Source organism: Grammomys surdaster, unplaced genomic scaffold (genome assembly GCF_004785775.1).
Source record: "Grammomys surdaster isolate TR1022 unplaced genomic scaffold, NIH_TR_1.0 1029, whole genome shotgun sequence".
NCBI classification, from domain to species: domain Eukaryota; kingdom Metazoa; phylum Chordata; class Mammalia; order Rodentia; family Muridae; genus Grammomys; species Grammomys surdaster.
In genome coordinates, this window is record NW_021605448.1 from 199,706 (window position 1) to 226,463 (window position 26,758).

General features: G+C 41.2%; 1 protein-coding gene across 1 annotated transcript; it reads right to left on the reverse strand.

The window, feature by feature from the left end:
- Positions 1-9,951: 9,951 nt before the first annotated feature.
- Rab32 (RAB32, member RAS oncogene family) lies at positions 9,952-26,536 on the reverse strand. The gene is made up of 3 exons (XM_028783178.1): positions 26,183-26,536; positions 17,814-18,091; positions 9,952-12,746 (listed from the first exon to the last, which is right to left on the reverse strand). Exons 1-3 carry the CDS (start codon positions 26,424-26,426, stop codon positions 12,597-12,599), a joined length of 672 nt encoding a protein of 223 aa, XP_028639011.1. The 5' UTR covers positions 26,427-26,536; the 3' UTR covers positions 9,952-12,596.
- Between the last annotated feature and the right edge of the window lie 222 nt (positions 26,537-26,758).

Consider the following 26,758-nt stretch of genomic DNA (forward strand, 5'->3'; position numbering starts at 1 on the left):
ACCTTTGAAACTTCAAAGCTAACTGCCTGCAAGTGAGTGTCACCCCTCCTCCATCAAGGTCATACCTCCTAATCATTCACAACTGGCTATCAACTCAGAACAAAGGAAGAAATTTTTTGAGTCTATGGGGTCCATTGTCATTCAAACCACCAAAAGATTTAGCTCTTCATTTTCCAGGGCTCTGCTCACTTGGTGGTTTAAAGCAATACTACTGCAGTATATGGCTATGAAGACTACAAATCCCATATCAAGAGTGTTAACAATTGCTCCAGAAACTGTAGAGGAATGAATACTTCCTAGCCCCTCACAGCATGTGGATGTTTGCTAACAGTCTTGGTGGTCCAGGCTTGAAGACGAAGCTCCTCATTGTCTTCACAGGGTGCTTACCCCGGCTGTATTTCCACATGGCTACCATCTAGCCAACACTTCAGACAATCTTTGTGCCACTAATGTCTTTGTATGAATTGTGCTCTTGTAGTTGAGGCAGCCAGCACTGTAATTTCTCATAACAATGAAAAGGGTCTGGAAATAGAGAAAAATGTTTCAAGAGTAGAAAGGGATTTTATTTTATTAAACAGCATGCTCATTTCCAATTTTGTTTCCAAAGTATCTTTAAATAAGAAACACTAATTTTTCCCCCAATGATACATCGCCCCGGCCCAAGGGGATTTGACGAGACCCTAGGGAAGGAGGCGAAAAAACGAAGGGGCAAGAGACACAAGAACGGAGAGCAAGTCTGGGGTTCTGATCAAGCTCTGAAACTTTAATTTCGGGTTCAGGTTATAAACACACAGCAAAAACGGGAAGTCTGGGCAAGGATCATTGCTTAGCACTATCCTGCTATTGGGTCCTCGTTGCCTAAGACCAGTCCACTGTCATATCCTTATGGCCCTAGACCATCCCGTTGTCGTAACCAGCTCCCAGGAAATGCCAGACGTTCTTTAAGTTCCTGAGACCTGAGACCCACGGACGTCCTTTCTTAACCTTGTACTGACTAGTCTTTCCAGAACAGCAGGTAATTTCCTGAGGTTCTCTTAGGACAGCAGGTAGTTTCCTGGGTTTGGCTCCAGGAAATACATTTTAAAAAATCTTGAATTAGAAAAAGTGAAGGCCAACAGTTTAAGGTGGCCTCTAAAATGGATCAGCCATGCCATTCTAAAATATCAGGACTGCAGTAGAATAAAAGCTGTGTTTAAAGACAAAGTGGGTACTGTGGGACTGCGCAAGGGTATCCTGGTTCATGGCTGGGCATGGACTTAGAACCCCGAGACTCTACGAGAGAACCAGCAGGTGTTTGCTGTGCCCCCAGAACCCAGACTCATCTCCATAGAACTACATTGTTCAGTCACATAGGCCATTACAACCCCTCCCAAAGTGCACAGGTAGAGGGCGTGATCACAGGCCTCAGGCCCTAGAGATTTACATACTAATGAAGGTCAGAGGGCGGAGCAAATTAAGCATGCCTTCCCAAATCCTCCCCCTTTCTCTCTCCCTATTTAACTCGGGACTGCCCTGAGTGTTACCGGGGTACAACCAGATCCATCTACCATCTGCTATGGCAATAAACCCTTTTAGAACCAAGGACTTCCTCGTGTCATTGGGGCCTGCCGCTGCTAAAGCCTCTAGTCGCTGGAACCTTAGACCTCCTCCTGCATGTGGGACCTGCCGCAGTGTGGAAAGCCTCCCCAGACTTCACCGCTGTGGCCTATACTTTCTCACAGGGTACTTCTCTGATAAAAGTCATGAAGTAAAGGTTAAAAGACAGACTTTTCATAATACACAGTTCTGAAAAAACTCCCTGCTGGAAAGAGTCATATGGAACTCTGTCCAACTCATTAATAAGAAAAGAAAGCAAGATTTCCTTTATCTGGTAATTTAATATATTACACGGGGACTCACAGTTGAACAGATAACCTTGGTTAGAATCTTCTGTTACAAATACATGATCTGGAGGCTGAAGAGATGGCTTACCTGTTAAAAACTCCTGCTGGTCCAATTCCCAGTACTCATGTTGGGTGGCTTACAACTGCCTATAAGTCTATCTCTAGGAGATACAGCTCCTTTGTCTGGCATCCTTGGGCATCTGGACATGTGTGTGTATGTGTGTGTGTGTATATATGTGTATATATATGAATATATACATTCATACATAGAAATATATATATACTTATATACTATATGTATGTAAAAATAAAACACATATTTACCATACAAAAAATTAAATTAACTAATACATAATTTAGAAGCAAGACTACTGCTTTGAGTAGATAAATGATAGATGGTGTAGCAGACTTTGGCTGGCATGTACAAGTGAGGACATTTATGAGCATTGCGCTAAAGGTGGTAGACAGGAGTTTATTCCATGTTTCCCATCCAAGTGCTAACCAGGCTCAACCCTGCTTAGCTTCCCAGATCAGGGCACTGCCACTGCAGAGGCTTTCATACTATTTATGGCCTTACTTTGTTTCATCAGAGAGCTTCTTGAAACCTATAGAGTTCTCTTCTTCTTTGGTGACCTTCACTAAATTTTGAAATGCCTAAGATAGTCTATAACAGCGAGAAATCCATATCTCATGTTCCATCTATAGTTAAATCATAATCTGAGATGTGAAATCATTGAAATAGACATTGTAATATTTAAATACATGAATTCAACCAGAACATAGCACTTTTGATGTAGCAATGGCAACAATCAGGCTTCATCTTATGCGACAGGGTAAGGTGTTGGAATATTTGACTGTAGCCGCTTTTGAGTTAGCTGTTATCTGCTTTACAACACAGTGTGCTCAGCCTTCTGTGTGCCTTGAGAAATGGCTCTCTCTATCTCTTGGCATCAAGGTCCCATTTTATCTACAATTCCTTTCTGCAGAAAGAGCACCTTTCCCGTACTGTGCATTGTTAGAAACAAACATCAAACTTATCAAACCTGTCACTTAAACATTGCCGTGTTAAGTAGGAGTCAATGTAAATATGTTCGAATAGTACCACATGACACCTAGAATAGCTGCTCTATTTTAAAGATACAATACTGTAATAACTTGGCCTGTGTTCCCCAAGATGAAAATCATTCTGAAGCAAAGCAGCAAAAAACTACTCTAGTACTTTGTAGGAGTAAATCTCTGCAGAAGAAAAGGTTTTGGATAGTATCTAAAAGCTTGTAATCAATAAAAGGGGAGCTTGTGCCAACAATCAGAGAAAAATAGGCCATGTTTGTCGGAGAGAGAGCCGGTGACAGAGCAGTAGACAAGAGAGGTTGGAGGAAGAAATTGGAAAAAGGAAAAGGATGAGATTATATTTTAATTTCAAAATTTAAAAATTATCAGTTTGGAAAGGTGCATCAAAGTTAACCTTTATAGACAAGTGAAGCAGTATCCTGAATTGGAATTGAAGCTAGACTCAATCACCGGCTCTATAAGACCCCACTTTAAGCAAATATACTCTTTTACAGTTCTATATGCACCCAAACCGCAACCTCAAAGCAGGACTGCTATCATCTTCAAGACTCAAAAAAGGAAGTTATTATTAGTGCAAACTGTAAGTGCAATGTGGCCCAAAACTTCAGCCAGGTAAGCAAGCCTTCAGAAGACGGCACAGTGCATGTGCTTCTACTTATTATGATCGGTACATGAGCCTTTAAGCTTTTAGAGCAAGTGTGGAGGGAGAGAGAGTTGGGGGGTAGGGCAGTGGAGTTCATTTTGTAAAATCCTGATGGACTTGTTAGAGGGTACTAAGTGGTTTTCAAGTGACTTCTTGGAGACTGTGGATTTAATTCCTGATGTGTAGATAAGGCTAGCAATCTTTTACACGTATCTCCAGCCTCCATTACACATACTTCTGTACCCTCCTCTCATTTAGAGTATATAGAACACCTCTTTCTCTCTCTCCCTCTCTCTCCCTCCCTCCCTCCCCCCACCCCTTATAGGTGTGCATGTGCCTGTGTGTATACATGTGTGTGTGTGTGTGTGTTTACAGGCATTGATGCCAAGGCTTTATGCAGGTCAAATAAGTGTTGGGTCACTAAACTACAGTCCCAGTCATTGTGGGGAAAAGCTGAAGGGCCTGGGAGTATTCGCACAGGTGTGGATCTCTGCTGGGCTGAGTTGTGAGTCCCTACATGTCTTATGTTCTTCAGGATGCCTCAAGGAGGCGAGCCTCTGGAGAGAAGCAGAATCGCGGGATTTTTGACTGGTCCCCTTCCACACTGGGAAGGGACACTGGGCTGTGTGAAGCCACCAGGCGCGAACTCAGCCTGAGGCTGCCTGGGACTGATTGGCCTCAATCCTGGGAGTCTCAGATGCCAGCACACATGACTGACCCACATGCTGAGAGAGACAAGAGGGGAGAAGAGAGCTCTGGCGGTGCATCCAGTGGAAGTGCTTGCTTGTCATACTCGCTTGGCTTGTTCACAGCTCGCTTGGTTGAAGAGGCGGTCCCCATGGCTGGAACAGAGAGGTCCTCCACAACAGCGACGACAGGCCCTGATAACACAAGAAAGTCAAGGGTTCCAAGAGCTTTATTGACATGGCATATGATAGACGGTCTTAAGCCAGGGGTGAGCTGACTTACATAGGGAGGAGGAGAAGGAAGGATCTGGGAGAGAATAACTTAATTAGCTACCCCCTCTGACCTTTATGTAACTCATTAATATCAAAATCTCTTGAGGCTGAAGCCTGTAGTCATGCCCTCTACCTGTGGATGGTGACTGAAAACCTCTCTGGGAGCGGCTGCTTTGTCCTACATGACTGAACGGTGCAGGTTAAACGGAGATCTTAGACCGAGTGTTAAGAGCCTGGGTTCTGGAGGCATGGCTGAAAACCTACCATTGCCTCATTGGGGTCAGGTTTCCAGGCCTGTGCCCAGCCAAGAACCAGGTTATCCCTTCATGGTCCCACAAGTCATAGCTTTTATATACGTTCATTATTCAAGACAGAATTTTACAGACATGGATAGTCCATATGATTTTACATATAAAGCCCTGTCGAGTTGTACAACTGTTTCTTCTTGAATGTTGGTTAAAGCAAGCAGTGATGACTACTTCTCCACATATAGATTTACGTGTTTACTTTGCTCTGGATATTGCAGCTATTGGTCTTTAAGAAAGTTAACAGATTCATGTGCACATGCAAGTGCTTATCTGGGGTTGATAGTAGGACACACCATATTAAAAACGAAAGGCTTAATTCCTGTGTTGAAAATAAAGGAAGTGACTCTTCACAAAGCCTCTTCTGAGACATTTCAAGTTCCTTTGCTGTCTCTGAGATGTGGCAAGTCCTTTTGTAACCTCAAATAGCTTGCCCAAGCACCTAGGGATCATCTCTTTGATATGTAATCATAACTGGAAAAAAAAAAAGCTCCTTTGCCTCACTCCTTCTGTGGCTAATTAATTAACTTTGGTAAGCATCTTTTACAAGATACAAAATTTACTTGCCATGACAATATGAGGTTGAGTGATGGTTTTGGCACCGGGTATTTCAAATGCTGATTACTGTACCCAGAGATCTAGTTGCAGTCTGGACATTGGCATCGTCATGGCTACTGGATCATCTTCTGAATCAATGATATGTACAGATTGTTTCCCATCACCTCTGATTAGTTACTAAAGTGCTTATCTGCCAGGATCTGGGCAGTAGAAAGAATAGGGCAGGATTTTCCATCCCAGTGAGTGGGTCCCGGCTGGTGGGGAGGGGGGTAAGGGAGGAGAAGGTGAAGGAGATAGAGGAGGACAAGGAGGATGAGGATGAAGAAAAGGAGAAGGAGGATGAGAGGAGGAGAATGACCAGAAGAATCAGAAAGACCATAAGGTCACAATGAGAGAGAAGCTATGAGGATATGAGGACACACATGGACCAGAGCTGTAGCTGAACTGGGTTCACCTGAAAGGGAGGCTGGAAATGTAAAGGGGGGGGGCAGGGGAGACAAGAGAAGCATGATGCCAAAGTTTAATATTCAGCACTTTGCATATATGGGAGAAGCCCACTGTTTCCGCTGAATTGTGCTGCAAAGCAAGCTCAGCGGGTGGTCTACTCTTCTACATTCCTGTAGGAAGTTGTGTGCCAATGACTCCACTTGCCCTTAAGGTCCAGTGGTAGACAGGTCTATTCAGCCTGTTCAGGGCTGGGAAGGGCACACAGAGAGAGCCAGATTCAGATGGCAGATATTGGGGCATATGGGTGGGAAGTAATTCAGGCCAACATAACAAGGTTAGAGTGAAACACTCTCAGATAGGGGAGACCCCCACTCAAGCCACAGGAGATTACGTCCACCCAGAATCACGCAAGAGACCGAACTTGCTGCTAACCGCAAAAGGCTTTATTTAGGGATATCAGCTGGCTGAGGCTAGACTCACAAGAGGAGCATCGACCCAAAGGCTCAGGAGCAAGGGGTATTTAAAGAAGAAAACCACAGACTAGGGGGGTGAAGGGGGAAACCAAGAGGGAACAGTGGAAAATCCCAACCCACATCATAAAAATAGTAGAAAATTCTTAACTCATTATTTAGCTGGTCATAAACCGGGGTGGGTAGTGGGAAACATCCTATACACATTTTATTCAGGAATGTGACCTTAACCTGACCATTTCTTGTGGTCAGCTCCTTCCTGGAGTGACTTAGCCAACCTGTATTGTTAGTTCTACTATTCTTTGTCGGAAAGACCTGGCTGACCTGCCCCCTGGCTAGTTCTTTCTTTGGGTGGCCAGCTAGTTCCTGGAACCTAGGCCTGTGAACTTGCTAATTCAGACGTGGGGGGGTGTCTCAAACTTCTCTATGAATTTTTACATCCTTTCAAGAGTAGCCCAGAACCTGCCCATCTAAGAGCTTACAGCTTGTTAATAAATATACCAGCTCTTCTATGTCATTTATTTGAGAACATGAGGGGTATAGAAAATCCCCCCAATCACTTTTACAATCTGACTTCATTTATCCTCTTTCAGATAAAACTGGCTAATAGAGCTGATCCTCCCAGTTACCAGATAGACTTGGAATGAACTGTTTGACAAATAATGTCGATTTGTCTTGATGCTAGATTAATTATGTTTCATTTTTTAAGGAACTGTACAAATACATGCTATGTACTTCACTATATGAGAGAGTGAGGTTTCTTTCAGTTTTTTTTTTTCAGTTTCTGGTGGATTATTTGAAATATGTATATTGTTTTTGATAATACTTATTTGAAACTAAAAGTTTTCTCTTTTCAATTATACTTCACTAACAATAAGTATTTCACTTCCTAGCAGAACCGTTACTTAGTATATAAACTGAGCAAAAGTTTTGGAAGAAAACTTCCCAGTATCTACTAAAAATAAATGTAATGTAACAGCTAGGATGACTTTATATTTTTTCATTGATCACAACATTAAGGAAATAATTTTAAAATGTAACCAAATTGCACACCTTTTATTAATCTGGTAACAAGTTACTTTGTTTCCTGATTATCAATTTTTGCATGTGTATGTAGTATCCATTCATGGATATATGAGTGTTCATGTATGTAAGGGTACATGTTTACATGCAGCTGCACACACACATGTCTGTACTACATTCGGAAACCAGAAGCTCAAATCAGTTTTCTTCTCAATTGCTCTCTAATTTACTTATTGAACCAGGATCTCTTCTTGAGTCTGGAACTTTCCAAGTCTGGTTAGACTGGCTAACCAGCTGGTCCTGGGATTCCCTGTCTTTGCATTTTGAGAACTAGCATTATGAATTCTGGGATCTAAATTCTGGTCATTATGTTACAAATGCATTGTTTACCAAGTCATCTTCCCAGATTTATTTTTCAAATAAATTGTGTGTGTATGTGTATGTGTGTGTGTGTGTGTGTGTGTGTGTGTGTGTGTGTGAGAGAGAGAGAGAGAGAGAGAGAGAGAGAGAGAGAGAGAGAGAGAGAGAAAGAAAGAAAGAGAAGGTTTATAGAATATAATTGGTATATGTGGACATATGTTGCATAGTGTTTTCCTCTGAGACAAAACGTTTTATGTTGAAGGAAAACTCCTTAAGACATAGGATGTTCTAAGACAAAGAGAAGCTCATTAACATAAAGAATTTTCTAAAGGGAAGAGAAACACTCTATCTTAAGGAGAAGCTGGCTAAGCTCTACAAGCAAACTATATGTGTGTATGTGTCTGTGTGTGTGTATCTGAGAGACACTCTTACGAAAGCCACACTGTGTGGAAGCACAGACACCAACCTGAGTTGCCTGAAAGAAGGAAAAACCAGTCAAGTTGCCTGGAAGAGGCCCAGACCACCTGAACTGGCTAAAAGAGATACCGTCTAACTGTCTAACTTACTGAGCTGCTGCAGGCTTTACTGACATCTGAGTTGACAGGTTCTTGAACCATCACCTGTGCTTGGGTGGGCTTTTAGTGTTCTTTAAGTCATTTATATTCCTGTAGTCACTCCTAATCCATGCTTTTATAAATAACTCCAATAAACTTGTTGGTTAACAAAGTTGGACTTTGGTAGAATTCTTAATTTTTGTCGTACTGTTTCCTTATAGGAAGAGAAGAGATATTTTCACAGATCTTCCCAAAATTTCACACAGTGAGTAGCATGAGGCTTGTGCTCCTTTTTTTTTTTCTTTTTTAAGTCAGTTGCTTTTCTTCCGAGCCCGTTTCCAGAATGACAACTCTGTGAATAATTATTAATAAATGTCTTGGATACATGCTTTGGCTTATTTCCTGACCAACTTGTAACTAATTTAAACCATAACTCTCCTTCAGTTCTGACCTGCTTCTTCCTTAGCATCCACCATAGGCTTTTTTATTGATGTAAGAGATACTTTCTATATGCTCCCAGAAGTCAGAGAAAGATATTAGGTGGCCTTCTACATCAGGGTGCACCCCCTTATTCCTCTGAGATAGTCTCTCATTTATCTTGAGGTAGTTGACATCCAGTAAGTCTTAGGATGTTCCTGTATCTGCATGACTCTGGGATTATAGGGTTCCCCTCCCCCATCAGACTTCTTCCCATAGCCAGCTATTTATGTGGGTGCTTGGAAGCAAACACAAGCTGATGCTAGCACAGAAAGTGCTCTTACTCACTGAGCACCTCTCCAGTCTCTGCTTACAAGTCTTTGACACGACTTACCTCTTGTGCAAAAAGTGACGGTTTGGGGGCCGAGGAGATATCTGAGTAAATAAAAATGCTTATCTGAAACCATGACGACCTAGGAGCTAGCTAATCCTAGGCAAAAGCTGGGCACGGCCAAAGGAGTTTTAGAGCTTCCACTTAAGGGAGAAACCCTGTATCAAGATTGTGGGGCAGAAAATGATACAGCCGGTCACCTAATATCCTCCTCTGGTTTACTTGCATTAATGCACATGGGTTCGGTAGTGCACAGACACACATAACACATACATACATGCTAGTTTTGAACTCTTTGCCCATTTTTATTGTTTGTTATTATTATCCTGCTCTTTAATTCATTCCTAATCAAATAGGTTGCAAATAGTTTGTTTGTGGCTTGGTGGAATTCTGTCTATATTGTCTTTATTTATATGCTTAGTCTATCAAATGTATTCTTTCATTTTTAGCTCTCAGCACTTGAGAATGCTATTTCCTTAGCATTGTGTTTTCCCCTAGAAGTCCTGTAGGGCTTTTTGTAGATTGATTTCTTTTTTGCATATTTAGGCTAATTTCAATATTATATGGGTAAGAAGTCAGAAAGAACTATGATGTACTTTACCTCTCTAATCAGTGCTAGTATGACTCTTAAGTGTCCACTGACTTCAGTAAACGAAAAGCAATATTTATATTGCTAGTTCATTGCCTAAAGTATCTTGACTTTATATTAATGATTTACACACAGAAATAGAGTACTATATTTTAATAGTGTCTTGAGCACACTTTAGGTATCAGAGCACTCTTCAGTATACTAATTAGCATGGAACGTTTCAAAATAGATGTTGGATTTCCATAAAAAAGTTATTTCCAAGAAACCATGCAAGTCTGAAGTGAGGTTTGAGAAATTTTATTAAGGAATTTAAATGTTCCTTAGACGTACTGAAATAAATGAAACTACACATTGGAAAGTCATAGTGTTACACATTGATCACTTTTAGAAACATTTTGGGGTTTCAGGACCTGCACATAGATGACAGGAAAATTGGCAACATTTTGATGTCTAAGACCAATATAGGTAGTGATAACACACACACACACACACACACACACACACACACAACCTTTTAACTGGTTAATTTACACCAGTATCTGAACTAGGGTGTATGTTTAAATGTATAACTGCTTTTAAAAGTGAATGAGGGAACAAAGAGTGCTTTTCTTTCATTTAGTACCTTTTATATGATTTACCCTCAATTACAATTTTGTGTTCAAGTTACAAACAGAAGAGGTTAAGATTAAGGCAAAAGATGAACATTTTTCTCTCTGAAGTGTCAACAGTACAAAGCATGAACCACGCTACTTGACATAGCAGAAATTGGTTTTACCAGAAACTGTCCTGAATGATTACTGGGAGTTGACACACATTGTAAAGATGGAAAAATTGAGTATACTAATTCTCCTTTGGAGACCATCGCTAAATGAGCTCACAGGTGATAGGTTACTTGTAAACCCAAATCCCTTTGCACACAAGAGCTTCCGAGTGACTGTACTAACTTTCAATAGTAATTGAGGATGGACTCAGTGTTTCCAACATCTGGGGTGATAACATCCAAAACATTCTTCACAGGATCTGAGATATCAGACACATTACAAAGCTGTATTTTATGCTTGGGTTATATAGATTTCTTAGAAAGAAGATTTAATAAATGACAAAACCATAGGGATCATATTATATTATACACTTTAATCAAGCCCTGATATTCCATTCCTTCACTTCAGAAAATCTGGCTTTATGATCACATAGCCAGTGGGTTAAGATAACTTCTTTGCTTAAATATATAGCATATAGCCACACTTATGTTGCTAGGTGAGGCTTAAGTTTAATGAAAAGAGAGTCTGTGAGTCCTTCTTTATCTTGTTATTAGTGGCTGCATTCTCACCTACCTTGTCACCATGATTCAGGAGACAAGTATGTCCAGTATTTTATGCTGTTGTTAGCTTTAAGCTATGATACAAATGTTCTTTAAATTTCCTTTAAGAAGCTGAACTTTTGCATAATATAAGCCCCTTATAAATAAAAAATCAAGGTGCTGGAGAGATGACCCAGTGATTAAAAATACTTGTTGCTCTTGCAGAGGTTGTGAGTCTGGCTCCCATGATCAGTATGGTGGGCCACAACCATCTGTAACGCCAGTTCTAGAGAATCTAATGCCCTCTTCTGATCTCCACAGGCACTAGGTACATACACGACACATAGGAGCAGATGAAGATAAAAGCACATGCATAAAGTAACTAAATCTAAAATTCAACAGAAAACATTTTTTTATTTATTTTTTGGAGAAACCCTTTTGTGTAGCACAGGCAGTCCTTGAGCTTCCTGTGTAGCCAAGATATGCCATGGACTCCTACCCTTTGCCTCTGTCTCCTGCATGAGAACCAAAAGTACCTTCCTAGATCTATTCATTCAATACACAGGCTTAGGTTAAAATATTTATTCCTTTCTTTCGCTGACTTAAGGGCAATACAATATATTGGATCTTCCTAGGTGTCCTAGGCCTTATACAACCAGTATCCAAAACCATAGACAAAACTATACATGGCCTACTTTCTTTCAGGTTTCACACTACAGAAAATTGGATGTAATTGCGTATGCTTTGAAAAAGAATTCTCCTTCTGACCATTATTACCATGACAGATCTGGAAAGACAAGTTCCTCTTAGTACCACTGTATTTTCAATGTGGCTCTAGGCTATAAACACAGAATACAGGGAAGAGGAGAAAAATGTTCCTTTATACTGTTTCCAAGTGGTAGTGGCAGCTACCCCTAGAGAGGATCCAGAGGGAGACACCCATAAAACAGGTATGGTACTAACCTTTCTTTGATCTCAGAACTGGAGTTCCAGAGTCTCTCACATTCTAGGTAAGCATTTTATAGAAACGAGCTCCATCGCCAGCTCAGTATGTCTTGACTAATTAAAGAAGGGGTTCTTAAGGTGATTGATTCAGAGTGACTTCCTTACACAACAGCTCTGCGTTCTAGAATCACGTTATTTAAGGATGAAGGTTTTACATGACGCATGTACAAAGTTTTGACTGGGATATAACTGTGTGGGACCTTCAAATCTTTGTGGCTAACATCTTTTAAAAAACTGTGCTTAGGTGAGGTTGTATACAGGAACAAAGTCACTCAAAATGTCAGGATCACCATGGGGAGGGAAGTTTTTCTAATCCCTTACCTAGTATTCACACTAAAAGCTAACCCTTGAAATTCATATACAAAAATATTTCAAAGGCTGTAAACATTAGTCTGCATCTGGCAGTACAAAAAGAGCCGGAGGAAGACTGGTGAAATCACAGGGCCTCTCGTGGAACAGTTCTCCACAGATCTCCAGCTTCAGGTGGGCAGTTCCTGTGCAGATGGATGGTAAAGTGCTCCTGAGGGAGATTCACAGGAGATGATGGTACCCAGCATTGGGTAGGGGCATCCTCAGACTCACGCAGGACCAAGGAGACAGAATACGGGGCACAGAGGCACATCAGCAGCACTGGGACCTGGGCTTTGTTATAACGGGCTCCTCCACCAGTTTGATTTTGTCCATGTCGATTTCATCGCAAGGAATACTTTGCTGGTTTGAAAGCATGTTTTCCACTAGGAAGCGGGTTGCCTCATCGATGTTTATATTATCCTGGAGTGGAAGCACAGAAAAGGAGGATTAGCACTGGCCTTGGAAGTAAATGTTCAGTGAAGGGGCCTAGGGAGTCACACCAAAGGACACACTGTAAGCAAGTCAATTACCTCTTCTTCAGTGCTAGTGTCTGTTTCACGAAGAACTCAAGACACTGGTTTAATTGTTTCGCTAAGTATTATTTGAAAGTTTCACACATGTACAGAATAAATTTTAGTCATTTTTCAATTCCGTGATTCTCTCTCATACCCCTTCTTTTCCCCCTGGAAAGCCCCTTCATCCCATGAAGCCTCTCCTCCTATTTTTCAAGTCTGTGTGTGTGTGTGTGATTCACTGAGTTAATTAGAGTTGTTATGCCAGCTTGAGTGGGAGGTTACTTAATGAGACACAGGAAAGGTTTTAGTGGTTACAACACTTTTGTGACTCCAAGTGACATCTTGGAGAACACTGAGGAGAGAATAGCCTTTGGCCCGGGGGCTTTTTGATAGTTTTGATTAACTTTTGATTAACTTCAAGTTTCACATTCTTAGTGGGACTGGGACGGCCTCCCATGTGTGCAGCGTGCGGGTGACACCTGGATTCAGGTCATTGCTCCCAGGCAGCTTCTTGTTGAGAAGTTACAAGTCACCCTTTGGACTTGGTGAATACAAATAGATAAATTGCCTGTTTTGTATACACCTTGCCTGCTAACTTTAGTACCTATTAACTATCCTCTAAGCAATTATCACTGTGATACTAGAAACCGTCTTTTCATTTATACCAGTACTGCTGTGTTTACTAGTTAGGACTCTACAGTGAGGAAAATGTATGTATCATTAGTCTGGGCACATCACAGACTGTTATCAATTACACCCATTAAACCTAATGCAGTAATTCTTCACTTTGTGATTGTCCTATAATTTTGTAGACTCTACAAGCAGTCACCCATGCTTTGTGGTATGTTCACACTGGTTTTTTTTTAATGCTTTCCTTCTTGCAGGCAACGTAGACTATTTCAAGGATATCTTCACTTTCTATTCCTATCAGCTGTGGGATCATGTCTTTCTGACTGTATCTTCATTCTGCTTGTTTAAAAAATTGTATTTACAAACTGGATTGTAAGTAGTAGGAATGTTCATTCTTTTTATGGTTTGATTGCTTCCTGTCCTCTTGGCTGAGAAAGCTACTAAATATAAGTATACACACACACATACACACACATTATATACATATATATACGTATACATGTATATATATACATATATACATATATATACATATATACACATGTATAATATATACATACACACATATATAATATATATACACTATATATGTATATATATATATATATACACACACACACATACTCCTCACCTACTTATTTTAAATATATTTATAAATATACATGAAAATAAATGCACATATGAACACACAGATTTTTAAGTATAAAGCTATTTACATTAATGCTTCCAACCAAGTCCAACACTGTGAAGTGCCTTGTTCCCTGCTCCTGCACTTGTGGAAACTTTCTCTGACAGTGGGACCGTTTACTTAGGAGTGATGCTCCTATCAGGTTGCTTTCACAGTACTGACTGCTTTGACACTCCCAAGATAACCTTAACATAAGCAAGAGTCTTCGAATGTCCGAGCATCTTTAAGTTCTTGGCATTCCCTCTCCTCATTAGTTACTTTTTTGTTGCTGTGAAAACAACCATCATGACCAAGGCAGCTTATGGAGGGAAGGGTTTCTATGGGCTTACAAGTGGGAGATTATTCCATGTTGGTTCTCAACAGAGCAATGAAGGCAGGTGATGAGGGACCACATCACTGAGCAGCCTCAAAGTGTTGAGGGGTGAGAGTCACTGGCCAAGGACAGTCTCCTGCAGGCAGAGTGAGTGGTCCTGGCCATACATTGCCTGGATAAGAATGGTGTCTTATGCTGTCGTTAGTTTCAAGAACAGATGATTGTGGTGGAAGATGAAGCCCAGGGGTTCTGTCACCATCACAAGCCAGGAGAAGCATGGAAGCAGGCAGGCATGGTGGCTGGAGCAACTAGCTGAGAGGAAGAGATCACTGCATCTTAAACCATAAGCAGGAAGCAGAGAGACAAAACTGGAAGTGATTTGAGACCACAGAACTTCAAATCTGGTCCCTAGTGACATATTGACTCCAACAAGGCCACACCTCCTAAACGTCCCCAAACAGCTCTCTCAGAGGGATCTGCACATAATCGATGATCCTATGGAGGTATTCTTCTTTAAGCAGGACAGCTCTCTATCAGTGGTTACTCAGAGACGAGTGGGAACAGAAACCAGTGAAATGAGCTGCAAAGTTTCATATTAAAATCCATTCTGAGCCATGAAGGAGAAAAGACTAAATTTGTGAACTCAAGACAATCTTCTGACTATATACATATTATAAGCCACATCACTAGAATTCCAGAAAAATCCAGATGTGAAGTTAATTGCTGACCATCCCAAAAAAAAGATCTAAAGCTCAGATTCAACTCCTTTCAAACTTTTAAAGCCAAAATTCAGAATAATGTTATACTCTAGATTCTAGAGTTCAGAAGACTCCTGAGTTTCCACACAGGAAATCTTCCTAGAACATTTGAGGGATACATACAACTGGATGAAAATGTTCCCTTATCAATATGTTCTCCCTCTCTCTTCTATATGGTATCTAGTCTAAAAATGTAATAAAATCAATTGCTTATACAGTTTCAAATGATAGGTATTATGACTTTGACAATCATTTATGAACTTTATAGGCAGATTTTTATATAAATTAAAATTTGTTAGCTAGAAGATCAAATAAATTCTACATAAAATTTTAGAGACAATATAGCAAATTCCCCAACATGTACATGTTACTGTACACATACTGCTCTTCTATGGGAAGTTAAAGAAAATTGTCCAGCATGTACATGGGGCAGTGAGAGGCACAGCCCTGAAAAATTTGGTCTCTCCATGACAGCTTTCCTCCTGTGATTTCCTCCTTCCTGTCAGGGTGACTAACTCCTGTATCACCTCTGAGCTTCGTCTTTCTTCTACCACAAGTGTCCATGCATGGAAGTAAGGAAAACATAAGACACCATATTTGTCAAAACAGTGTATGGCTGGGGCCACTCACTCTGCCTCCAGGAGACTCTTGGCCAGTGACTCAACACTTTGAGGCTGTCCCGTGATGTGGTCACTCATTACTTGCTTTCAACATTCTGATGAGAACCGACATCAAATAATCTCTCACCATGTGAGTAAAACTAAAAGCAACCTGACAGGAATCCCAGAGCCATTACTCTGCGAGAAGGAGATTTGGAGGAACAATAATGTACACACACACAGACATATACACAAACACACACACACACACACACAATACATATGTACATCTATACTGTGCATAGTCTGGAATAGTATAAAGAATATGTGAATTAATATTATGTTTATCACAGAATTTCTCAAAAAGGTCTTTATTTTTTAAGCAAATCTGATGGTTATTGAATCCTCATATTTAAAAATTCCAGGGTATACAACCGGCCAGTATAGTGCACCCCTGACCTCTGATTTTTTTAACCTCGTTTTCTAGTTGTTCCACATAGTTAAGCTTCTCAAAATATAACTTAGTGTTTCTATTTTCTAAAACAGAAAAAAATGCAGTTCCCCAAGACAGGAGAAAAAAAAATCCATTCAATTATTCAGAAGGAAGCGCACAGGCACAGTCAATGTTGGCGTTTTGTTCTTACTTAAAGCTCTCAGAGCTAATCCAGTCTGTTGGTGACTGTTCAGTATGAGTTGTGCATATGACATTCATATTTTAAAGACATTTCCTCATATTTTTTGCCTCTTTCAAAAGAACACCTTATCTCCCATTCACTCTAGTATTACAAGAGAAACACCCAGATGTCCTTCAACTGAGGAATGGATTCAAAAAATGTGGTATATTTACACAATGGAGTATTACTCAGCTATTAAAAACAATGAATTCGAGAGGTTCCTAGGTAAATGGATGGAACTAGAAATTATCATCCTGAGTGAAGTAAGCCAATCACAAAAGAACACACATGGTATTCACTCACTGATTATTGGATATTAGCCCAGAACCTTGAAATGCCCAAGATGCAACTCACAGGGCACATGAAGCTCATAAAAAAGGAAGACCAAGTGGGGGTGATTCAGTTCTTCTTAGAAGGAGCAACAAAATACTCAAGGGAGCAAATATGGAGACAAAGTGAGGGACAGAAACTGAAGGAGGGGCCACTTGAAGACCTTTCCACCTGAGTATCCATCCCATGTGCAGTCACCAAAGGTAGATGCTGATGTGGAAGTCAGGAAGTGCATGCCGATAAGGGCCTGATATGGATGTCTCCTCAGAGGCCTTCAAGAGTCTGACATATTCAGAGGCAGACGCTCACAACTAGCCATTTGAACTGATCATGAGGTTCTCAATGGAGGAGTTAGAGTGAGGACTGAAGGAGCTGAAAGGGTTTGTGGCACCATGAGGAGAGCAACAATACCAACCAACCACAGCTCCCAGGGTCCTAACCACCAGCCTGGGAGCACTTATGGAGGGATCCATGGCTTCAGCTGAATACGTAAGAGTGGAGGGCCCTGCCAGGCACAGGTGGAAGATGACATCCTTGACCTCATGAAGGATGGACTCCCCCAGGGGGTGGGAATTTTGAGGGTGGGGAAGTGGGAGTGGGGGGGGTAGGTGGGGGTTACATCCACGGAGAAGAAGGAGGAGGGGTAAGGGGATGGGGGGTTCCCGGGTGGGTGGGGGATGGGGTAAGGGGATAACATATGAAATGTAAATAAAATATCCAATAAAAAAAAAAGAATTCAGACTTGCAGAAAACATCATACAGTTTTACTCAGAACAACAGCTCTGCTCTCCTGCTCATGGCTCTGTCAGCTAACTTTGAAATCACTTCAGCTTCAGAGGAGGAGACAGTACCATATCCACACTATGATTTTCTTATTCTGGACTTACAAACCTCCTTGCAGAAATCAATCTATACAGTTTACATTCCATCACAGCCCAACAAGGATATCAGAAATAAATTGATCAGCGAAGCCAGCTCACCTTGGCAGAGGTTTCAAACCATCCAGTGAAGCCATGGTCTTTACAGAACTGGTCCATCTGGGAAGGACTCTGGCTGCTGTCCTTCTTCTGGTCACATTTGTTAGCTAGCAGGACAGCAGGAATGCGGCTACCGTTGGGAAGATGAACTTTACTATCCAGATCGTTTTTCCATTTTAGAACTGCATCAAATGTGGAACTTCTCGATACGTCAAAGACTATGAATGCTCCAAGAGCTTCCTTGTAGTATACTCGGGTCATGTTTCCAAACCGCTCCTGTCCTAGAGATAAAACAGAAGGAGGTTAAATTTTCATAATGGTGAGGGTCACATTTAAGTGCAGGTACATGCTCCAGGATCCTTAAATCTATTTTGAGAAACAAGCATCTCCCCCCACCCCACCCCCACACACACTGCAGAATAAACTGGTGGGATTAAGAACATTTCACACAGAACCAAGACCCATGGACTTAGCAGAAATGGCTGATAATTTGCTCAGCAGGAGGAACTAGTCCTTTGTAGGACACATTCACCATAAACTTCAGGATGCCAGTATGCAGGCTTCACAGATAGCTGTCTCAGCTTTCTCTTCCATTGGGCTAAGAGGAGATGGCACTTAGGAAAACAGAGAGAAATGGAAGGTGAGACAAGAATAGAATAATCTGAAGTTTAGGGAATGCAGAGAGACGATATGGTAAAAGGCCAGTCAAAAAACATCAGGACTGGACGGGAGGCAGTGTAGCCTGTCCCTTTACATCTTTAGTTCTATCTACCTTTGACCCAGTACCAAAGTTGTTCTCCTCTTAGAAGCAGACAGTGGAAAGCATGTGCTTTGACAAGAAATGGCACAGCCAGTTGTATGGTTGTGAGAAGATTCCGTTGCACAGTTCTTCTGATGCTGGCCTTTGGAAAGAACTTAACTTCTGTTAAACACTGAGCAAATTCTGCTACTCAATAGAGTACCTCTGTCTGCACTTCCAGCCTGGCCTGCAAGGCTTACTGCTGCCAAACAAACTTTTCACATAATGAAGTTACCAGTCTTTATCTCACGAATTACAAGGGACAAAAAGATGCTTAATTCAGATCACAGTGACACTAACTAAAGGAGACAAGCCTTCTGACTCCTTCATGTCTACAGGCTTATGAGTCTAAATTATCTTGCAGTTGCCAAGAGTTCTTAAGCCCACCTTTAGGCTGTCAAATTCCTGACTAGATTCCAAAGGCGGGAATGAATGGCAAGCAGTAAGAATCTAAGATCATCACTGTGATCTAAAAGAAGACAGCACGATAGTATGCTTTCTTGTTAGAACACATGATGAGGAACAAGCTTTATCTTTATTTTATTATATTTTATTTATACATATGCAAAGCTACCTCAAACTGCAAATACTTTTTCTCCAACTTCTATAAGGCCATTACAATTGTAAATGCTGCCTTGTGACTCTTCATAGGTTTAGTCATTTGAATTTCATTATAACAAATGATCATATGTTGGGACCTATCATGTTCAAATTTATTAGTAAGATAAATCTAATTTACTTTATTTGTATAATTCATTAGATCATAATGCTGACATTTAAGGAAACCTAGCCTATATCTTTCTCTGTATACATACATTGAACAATTATGCCAAAATGTTCACTCAGAATATTTTAACAGTCCAAGAGCAAGGACACTAATTCTAAAAGAAAAAAAAAAAGACTAGACAGATGGATTGAAGTTGTTTCAACTTCTACTAGTGAGCCTAAAGAGATTCACTGTTATGAACCTTAATTACTGAACACAAAAGGGCTAGCAGCGAGTATCTAGCCACTCTAAGATAGTCTTAGGTTAAAAAAGATGGAAGGGTTAATGTTTCAGGGTAATAAGATAGTTCTCAGTTTGACCATCCTTTGAATTTCAAAAAGATAAGGTGTGAAAATTAGCAAAAGAATAGATAACTATAGGTTCCAATGAGCTGTTTGAGCTTTCTTGCTTTTTTAGTGAGTCTCCTGAAAAAAACCACAAATAATTTTTGTTAGTCATAACCCATGGTATTAGAACATGTACTCATATGCCCTTTCTGATCACTCATACAAAATCAGAAATGTCTATGGTAAGGAATTTGGGGGGAAGATACATTGGCTTAGAAATGTCAGATAGATTTTCTGAGATGTCAAGACTAGAAGGAAATTCTTCCTGACAAGCCTCACATCACAAACTATCCTTAAAAAATCCTGTATGTAAAATGAAAAGAAAAAGTGTCGGTTAGACAATTAAGCAAATGAAGAGGAGAGGAACTGACTGGGGGACCAGATATCAATCACTTACCTAGTGAAGATCTATATCCAGAGTATGACCAGAAAGAGAACTTTCATGCAAGAAGATAAAGACCCAGCTGACAAAGAGCTCAAAATGTTAGAACAGACATTTACCAGAAGACAGACAATGCTGTCCAGACTGAAGGGCCTGGCTTGGGACCTAATGAGTCTTTGAGTAAGAAAAAGCTGGGTAAGAGAGGAAAACTGTCCTCACTAGTTCTGGGAGGAGAGGCTGAGGAAGTTTTACTTCCTGCAGAGTATGCATGTTCAGGCTTAAAGCTTGCATAGATAGGAAAATTGATCAGAACATATCGGTTAACCAGACTAAAGGGTTTGTTGGAAAAAAAAATTGAGATTCATGTGGAAAGAACCCTATACAACAACTTCTTTGGATAGTGCCAGAAGAGCCATTACTGGTCAAAACTGGGAGACAGGTGGGAGCATCCAGTTAGTCCAGCTCACTTATTTTACTGATGAGAGAACAGAGTCCTAAGTTCTTTGAGTTGATAGTACTACTGTGCCACCTGATCTGTTAACCTAGACTTTGCTGGAATAGTCATTTCTGCTTGTGTCCCATATGCCAGAAGAGATGCTTGTCCGTGTAGATTACAGCAACTTCCTCAGGCGCAGTAGAGTGCTACTTCCGTGTCAACCCCTCTCCCAGGCAATTGTGCTTTATTACAGTAGCAGAGGGAAGATCCCCTGTTGCCGAGCGCACCAGTCACTCTGCAACTAGGGGCAGCCTTTGTCATCCACATTGCTGCTGACATCCTGACAGCACATTTTCAACAACTCTCAAAATGTTTTGTCTCTTAAACAATGTGCTACCGCCTCTGGAGGATGGGATGTGGATTATAATTTAAAAGTTTGGCAAGCATAGAGGATGAGAAGAGCAAGCTCAGAGAGGGTTGTACAGGCTCTGAAGTTATCATCTAAGCTCTCACATATGCAAATGCCAAAATCTTAAAATATATAAGTTGGCAAAGGATTGAACTATTTATCTTGCTATTTGGAGAACTCCACACTAATGACCCTGTAGATGATCGAACAGCAAAACTAGTGTTTTTCCAGGAATAAATATTGCCCATTCGGTTAAAAAAATACACAGAGTCTTTTGCTGTGCCACTTTAAAACAAATGCAAACATTAACAATAAAACAATGAATGTATTTCTATTCAGATGTTCTTAAAAAAATATCATATCAGAAGTCCAATTCACAGAAATGTGTTCTTGGGATTCCCATCATGGCTTTTGCTTGGATTTTTCTCTATATTATATTTGTGCCTCCCTCTTGATGAATCCAAATGTTTCTAGTAATATTAGTTGAAATTCAGAACATAAATTTTATAACCCAAGCCAGAGGCAATAGAATGAAACTATCCTTAGTGTCCTCACTTAGAAGTACTCACCTCTTCTCTATCCGCTGACGGTTAACACGAGTTACCCATTAACTACACAAGGTCACTTGGAAGAAATGTCCAGTTTCTGATTAGTAAATTGAAGGTCTCTTAAAGAAAATCCTTAAATCTCATGGTGCCCTTCAGAGACGGAAATACTGGCAACAGGCAATCTTTGATCATAGATTTTAGGAAAATTATTATCTATGTAAATAAAAATTCTATGCTAATTTGTGTCCAAACTCATAATAGCTTTAAATGATGGCATTGTTCCTAACCCTTTAAATAAATGTTTTCACCAGGAACCAAAAGTGTCCTGTCCCCAGATGTAAATCACTATCCATGTCCATAAACTGTGCTCTAGCAGAGGCTCCTGAGATGGCCACTTAGAGTGAGGATGGCCCGAGGGCCCTTCTATGGAAGCACTGTGAAACCAGGAGAGTGAAGGACATGGCAAGTGTGACCGAGGGAACATGGACACCAAGCAGGCTGTCTGACTCAGTGCTAACCTCCTAAAGAGTAGTGGGAAGGTGGTGTTTTGCCAGGGTGCACCAGAGCTGAGGCTAGAACAATGCTTCTCAACTTTAGTAGAAGTCAGAGTAACCCACAGTGTCTGATGGATAACAACCTTCCAAGTGGTTCGAATTCTGATTTGGCAGGTATGCAGGATTGCTAATTGCTAGCCTCAACTCCCCTTTACAGAATGTTTTGGAGAGAGCTCTATGACCAGTTTAAAACACGAGTCTTATATTTCTTAGCTGTCTTTGCATCTAGACATGCCCATTTTACTGGACCACTGAAACAAATGATACAGCCTTGGAATAGCTGAGCGGTGGAAAGCCAGTTTTTGTCTAGGAAGATTTTATTGTACTGGACATCAGTCCTGGAATGCCCAACCTTAGACTTATGTGTGAAAAAAAATAACTTTTCTACTAAACTGGGTTGGATAGACACATTGGTCAGATAAAGGCAAGTCTACTGTCAGAGAAGATGCTAAAGAATCCATGTATGTTATTGACAGTAGATGTTAAGGCCCCTGTGGTTCTGATGAGAGAGACTCCAGATAATCAGAATAGGAATGCCAACATGTTCAATCACAAGCCATGATAGAGGATGTGGAAGTAAACTATAAAATCCAGTAGGGGAAAAATGGGATGGGAAAGAAGCCAGGCTGTCTATCAGTTAAAATAATAAACAGAAAGCATATATATATGTTATACATATAGCATATATATATAACATATGTGTGTGTGTGTGTGTGTGTGTGTTTTTCTCATTTCTGCCCCAGAAATCAGACTGAAAGAGCCACTCATGCCCGGTTTGCTGAGTCAAAGTGGAAAGGCTCTTGATGAGAACACTTGGAAGGAATTCTAAAATGTTTCCTTGATCTCCAGTTTTGCCATTCAGAAGACATCTCCCATGTTTATATAGAAACTGAGGAAATTCCATTTGGAAAGCCTAAAAAAACAAGTGATTAGCATCCCATACATACAATGGATACAATGTCTCCAAGAATGTATTTGAAAAAAATAACACTTCATGGCTACATAGCTCAACAGGGCTTCATCAGTGAGTGTTTACCAGAGACCAGGCAAATATCTATAATTAATGGTTAATTATTTCAGGGTGTGTTCTTGTAGCCATGTACCAGTGAAATATCTCATCACATTGCAGACATGTCTACAGTTTAGAAAGTCTTTCCAAATGCATTTTAAAAAGAATGAAGCCAATGAAAACCTGTCTATTGTGTAATATCTGAACTTCATAAGCAAAGAAGCACATAACTTTGCAAGCAAATGACTGGCAATGTTGGAATGGAGATAGTAAGAAATGGGAATTAGTACGCCTCTACAATATGAGGTGCTTGCTTTAATTTGGGTTCCTTCAGTATGATGAAAAACACTTTGTTGAGACTTGTACCAGAAAACTACTATGGTCTTTAATTTGAAGGGCTTACAAGAATCTGTTTGGCTGCCTTTATAGAAAGCATTCTGTAATTCTTCCCCATTATACTTCTCAAAGCTTTTTTGATTATAGATTATTTTTATGGCCCTGCCCACCTCTACAACCTCCAGAACAATGGTATTGAAGAGAAACTAGCCAGTGAGTCATACTTCACCTTTTGTTTTGCAACCAGGGAATACTTTTATTCTTTTGGAACTCAGTATAATTCAACCTTGTAAATCACACATGGCATATGCTTAGCCTCCGGGAGTGTTTTGGCATGGTCTTCTTACACAACTTCTCCCTCATTCAAATGGTATGAGCTAAGCAGGATTCACTTGTAACTCCAATGTTCAAATCAAGAATAGTTAAGGCTCCAGTTCTGCAAATTCCAGTCCAAATCCAAGTCATTTGTGCTTCTTGAGCATATTAAGACATCTTGTCCAAGCTTAGACTCTGAGAAAAGCCTGATAGTGTCTAGTTACTTCCTAAGTTTTTCTCTAGTTCTGTTATTTGCTGTAGTTGTGTATTTGCTGAATGCTACCAAAGTTTCTGTTGAAAAGCAACAGTTAATACCAGAGATCCCTTTTGAAGATTATAAAATGTGTCTTTCCTGCCCAGTAAACCTCAGGCTTCAGATTTTGGCAAAAGTGCAACCATGTGTCATTAGGGAAGGCAGATGAGCTATGTCTTCCTCCAGGCTATGGTATCTGTTCAAGAAGGATGACATTGGGGGTGCTGGCTCATTTTTGTAGTTTCAACACTAGGGAAGTTGAGGCAGGAGGATCTAGAGTCGGAGGCCAGTTTAAGCGTCATAGAGAGGAAGCAAAAGTGGGGGAGGGCATGCAAGGAGCAGAAGTGATATACAGAAAGAAAAGGTTTTTCCATTCTTTGTTGTTGTTCAGATTTTTTGAAACAGGGTTTATCCGTGTAGCCCCGGCTGTCCTGGAAGTCATTCTGTAGACCAGGCTGGCCAAGAACTCAGAGATCTGACAGCCCCTGCCTCCTAACTGCTGGGTTTAAAAGCATATGCCACTACCACCCTGAACTCCTGACCTGTTTCCTCAACTCTCCAAACATAATTTAACATAGTTCATGTCCTACTAGTTTGCACATACTAAAAGAAACTGAATTGCCATCCCAAGCAGGGATTCCAAACCATCTCTGTGAAAAAGCTGCACCGGATATCCCTCCTGGTGATTGTCACATGGTAAGGTGACCTTCAGGATGTGAGATGATGTCAAGAAGCAATAGAATGCCCACCAGTGTTCTGGGCAGTAGGACCAAGTGTTGCAAATGAAGCCTCTGGCTTTAAAGGATGAACACTTGAAATACATTCTTAGTTGTTGCAGGGGAAGAAAAGTAAAGAACAAAACAAGCTGAACCCAAGGCAAGATAGCTTTCTGAGAAATCGATACCGATGTGCATAAATGCACATTCTTCTTATTCATGTTAGACTTTGCTCTGAGGCAAACGCGTGTAATGTTTATAAATTCTTCAATACTTCTTCATGTGGAGTGGCTATTAAAGAGCACAGTATTTACTAACTGACAGGCAGAAGTCATGTATCCCTACAGGCTACTGCCAGCTGTAATGGAACCACACCCTCCAGGTGTGGACTTTGGGGTATGTTCGCTGTGGAAAGGATGCTACGGTGTTCTCCAGTTTTAAACAAGCTCTCATTAAAAAGCTTCTTGGCAGACAGAGCTCCTGAACGTTTCCAATGATTGAGCAGGTTAACCTTTGCTACCATGTTTATTAAACTTAACAAAAGTTCACCTTTTGTTGAACCCCCATATGGCACCTATCACACCAGCTAGAACACAGGCGTTCATAAATCCTGGCTCAAAGACAATGGTTCTTACATTCCAGAGCAACAAGTGAAAGTAAAAGAAAACAATTCAGGGTTTGTGGGATAAGGAAGTACCCAAGGAAAGGCATTAACTATTGGCTTAGGGAGGGGAAGGCATAGGGGAAAGTTTCAGAACTTTCCCAGCCCTTCCCCAGGGTCACCAGGCCTCCCAAGTGAGAGGAATTTCAGGAATAGAGTTTCCCTTCACAAAGGCTTGGCTAGGTTCCAAGTTATCTCACCCATAGCTCCAATTTCTCTTTGTAAATTATAAGTTTGTCTGTCACCACAAGGAGGTAAAATTTCTTGGCTCTGGAGAGAGAAAACTCTTACATCAGAGAGGCACAGACCCAAGTCAAATGGGGGGTGAGAGCGAGCGTGGTGTGGTGGAAAAGTAACCTGGCTTTGTTGGTTTTAGTTGTACCACTAACGCAGTGGTTCTCAGCCTTCTTAATGCTGACACCCTTTAATACAGTTCCTCATGTTGTGGTGAATCCTAATCATAAAATTATTTCGTTGCTACTTCCTAACTATAATTTTGCTACTGTTATGAATCCTAACGTAAATATTTGTGTTCTCCAAAGATCTTAGGCTACCCTTGAGATTGGGGTCGGAACCAAAGATTGAGAACCGCTGGAGTAACCGATAGTGGAACTTCAGGCAAGTCCTTTAGCCAGTAAGAAGTTCAGTAGGAGAAGGGGAGCCTCCCAAAGTCGACTTTCCAGGACCCTTTCAGCCCCTCCAGGCGTCCCTCATCTTCCCGATTTGTTTGTCAACTTTTAAAAGAGCAACTGCTGAGAGCTCGGGCAAAGAAAAGGACAGAGAAGAACCAGGAGGCAGAGAGGGATAAGAGTCCGGTGGTACAAGGACGCTGCCCTCTTACCCGCGATGTCCCACAGCTGCAGGCGCACGAGCGTTCTGCTGTCCCAGTTTAAGACTTTGAGGGCGAAGTCTACGCCAATGGTGGCGCGGTAGTGCTGGGAGAAGAGCTGGTGAACGTAGCGCTTGATGATGCTCGTCTTGCCCACACCGAGCTCGCCGATGACCAGCACCTTAAAGAGGTGCTCTCGGGTCTCCGGTGCTCCGGTGACCATTCCGCCCTGTTGCGCGAGTCCCTCGCCCGCCATGGGCGCCACGGCTGTGGGAACTTCTCTCCAAAGCCAACAGGTCAGATCCTCCGTCCTCGCGCCCGGCGGTGCAGTCACGCGAGTCACCGGACCCGGAACCTACTGACTGAGCCCTGGTGGCCCAGTACAATCTGGGTGCTCCCTGCATGGGGCGATCCTGGTTCAGGCACTTCCTCTTTCCGTGCGACCCTGCGCGGTGCACAGCGCCCCCTGCTGGCCTTAGACAAGGGGAGCCTGGAGGTCAGGAGCCCAGGTCCTTGATGTCTAGCAACCAGGGGTGGGGGTCAGATGTCAGAACTTGCAAAGGACTAAGTGTGGGTCCTATGATAAAT

Excerpts from the sequence above, each read along its gene's own strand:
- Rab32 (XM_028783178.1), bottom strand. The coding sequence starts at position 26,426 with ATGGCGGGCGAGGGACTCGCGCAACAGGGCGGAATGGTCACCGGAGCA. Across the intron at positions 18,092-26,182 it reads GCAGCTGTGGGACATCGCGG|GACAGGAGCGGTTTGGAAAC; the intron begins GTAAGAGGGCAG and ends TTTTATCTCTAG. Across the intron at positions 12,747-17,813 it reads GGTTTGAAACCTCTGCCAAG|GATAATATAAACATCGATGA; the intron begins GTGAGCTGGCTT and ends CTTCCACTCCAG.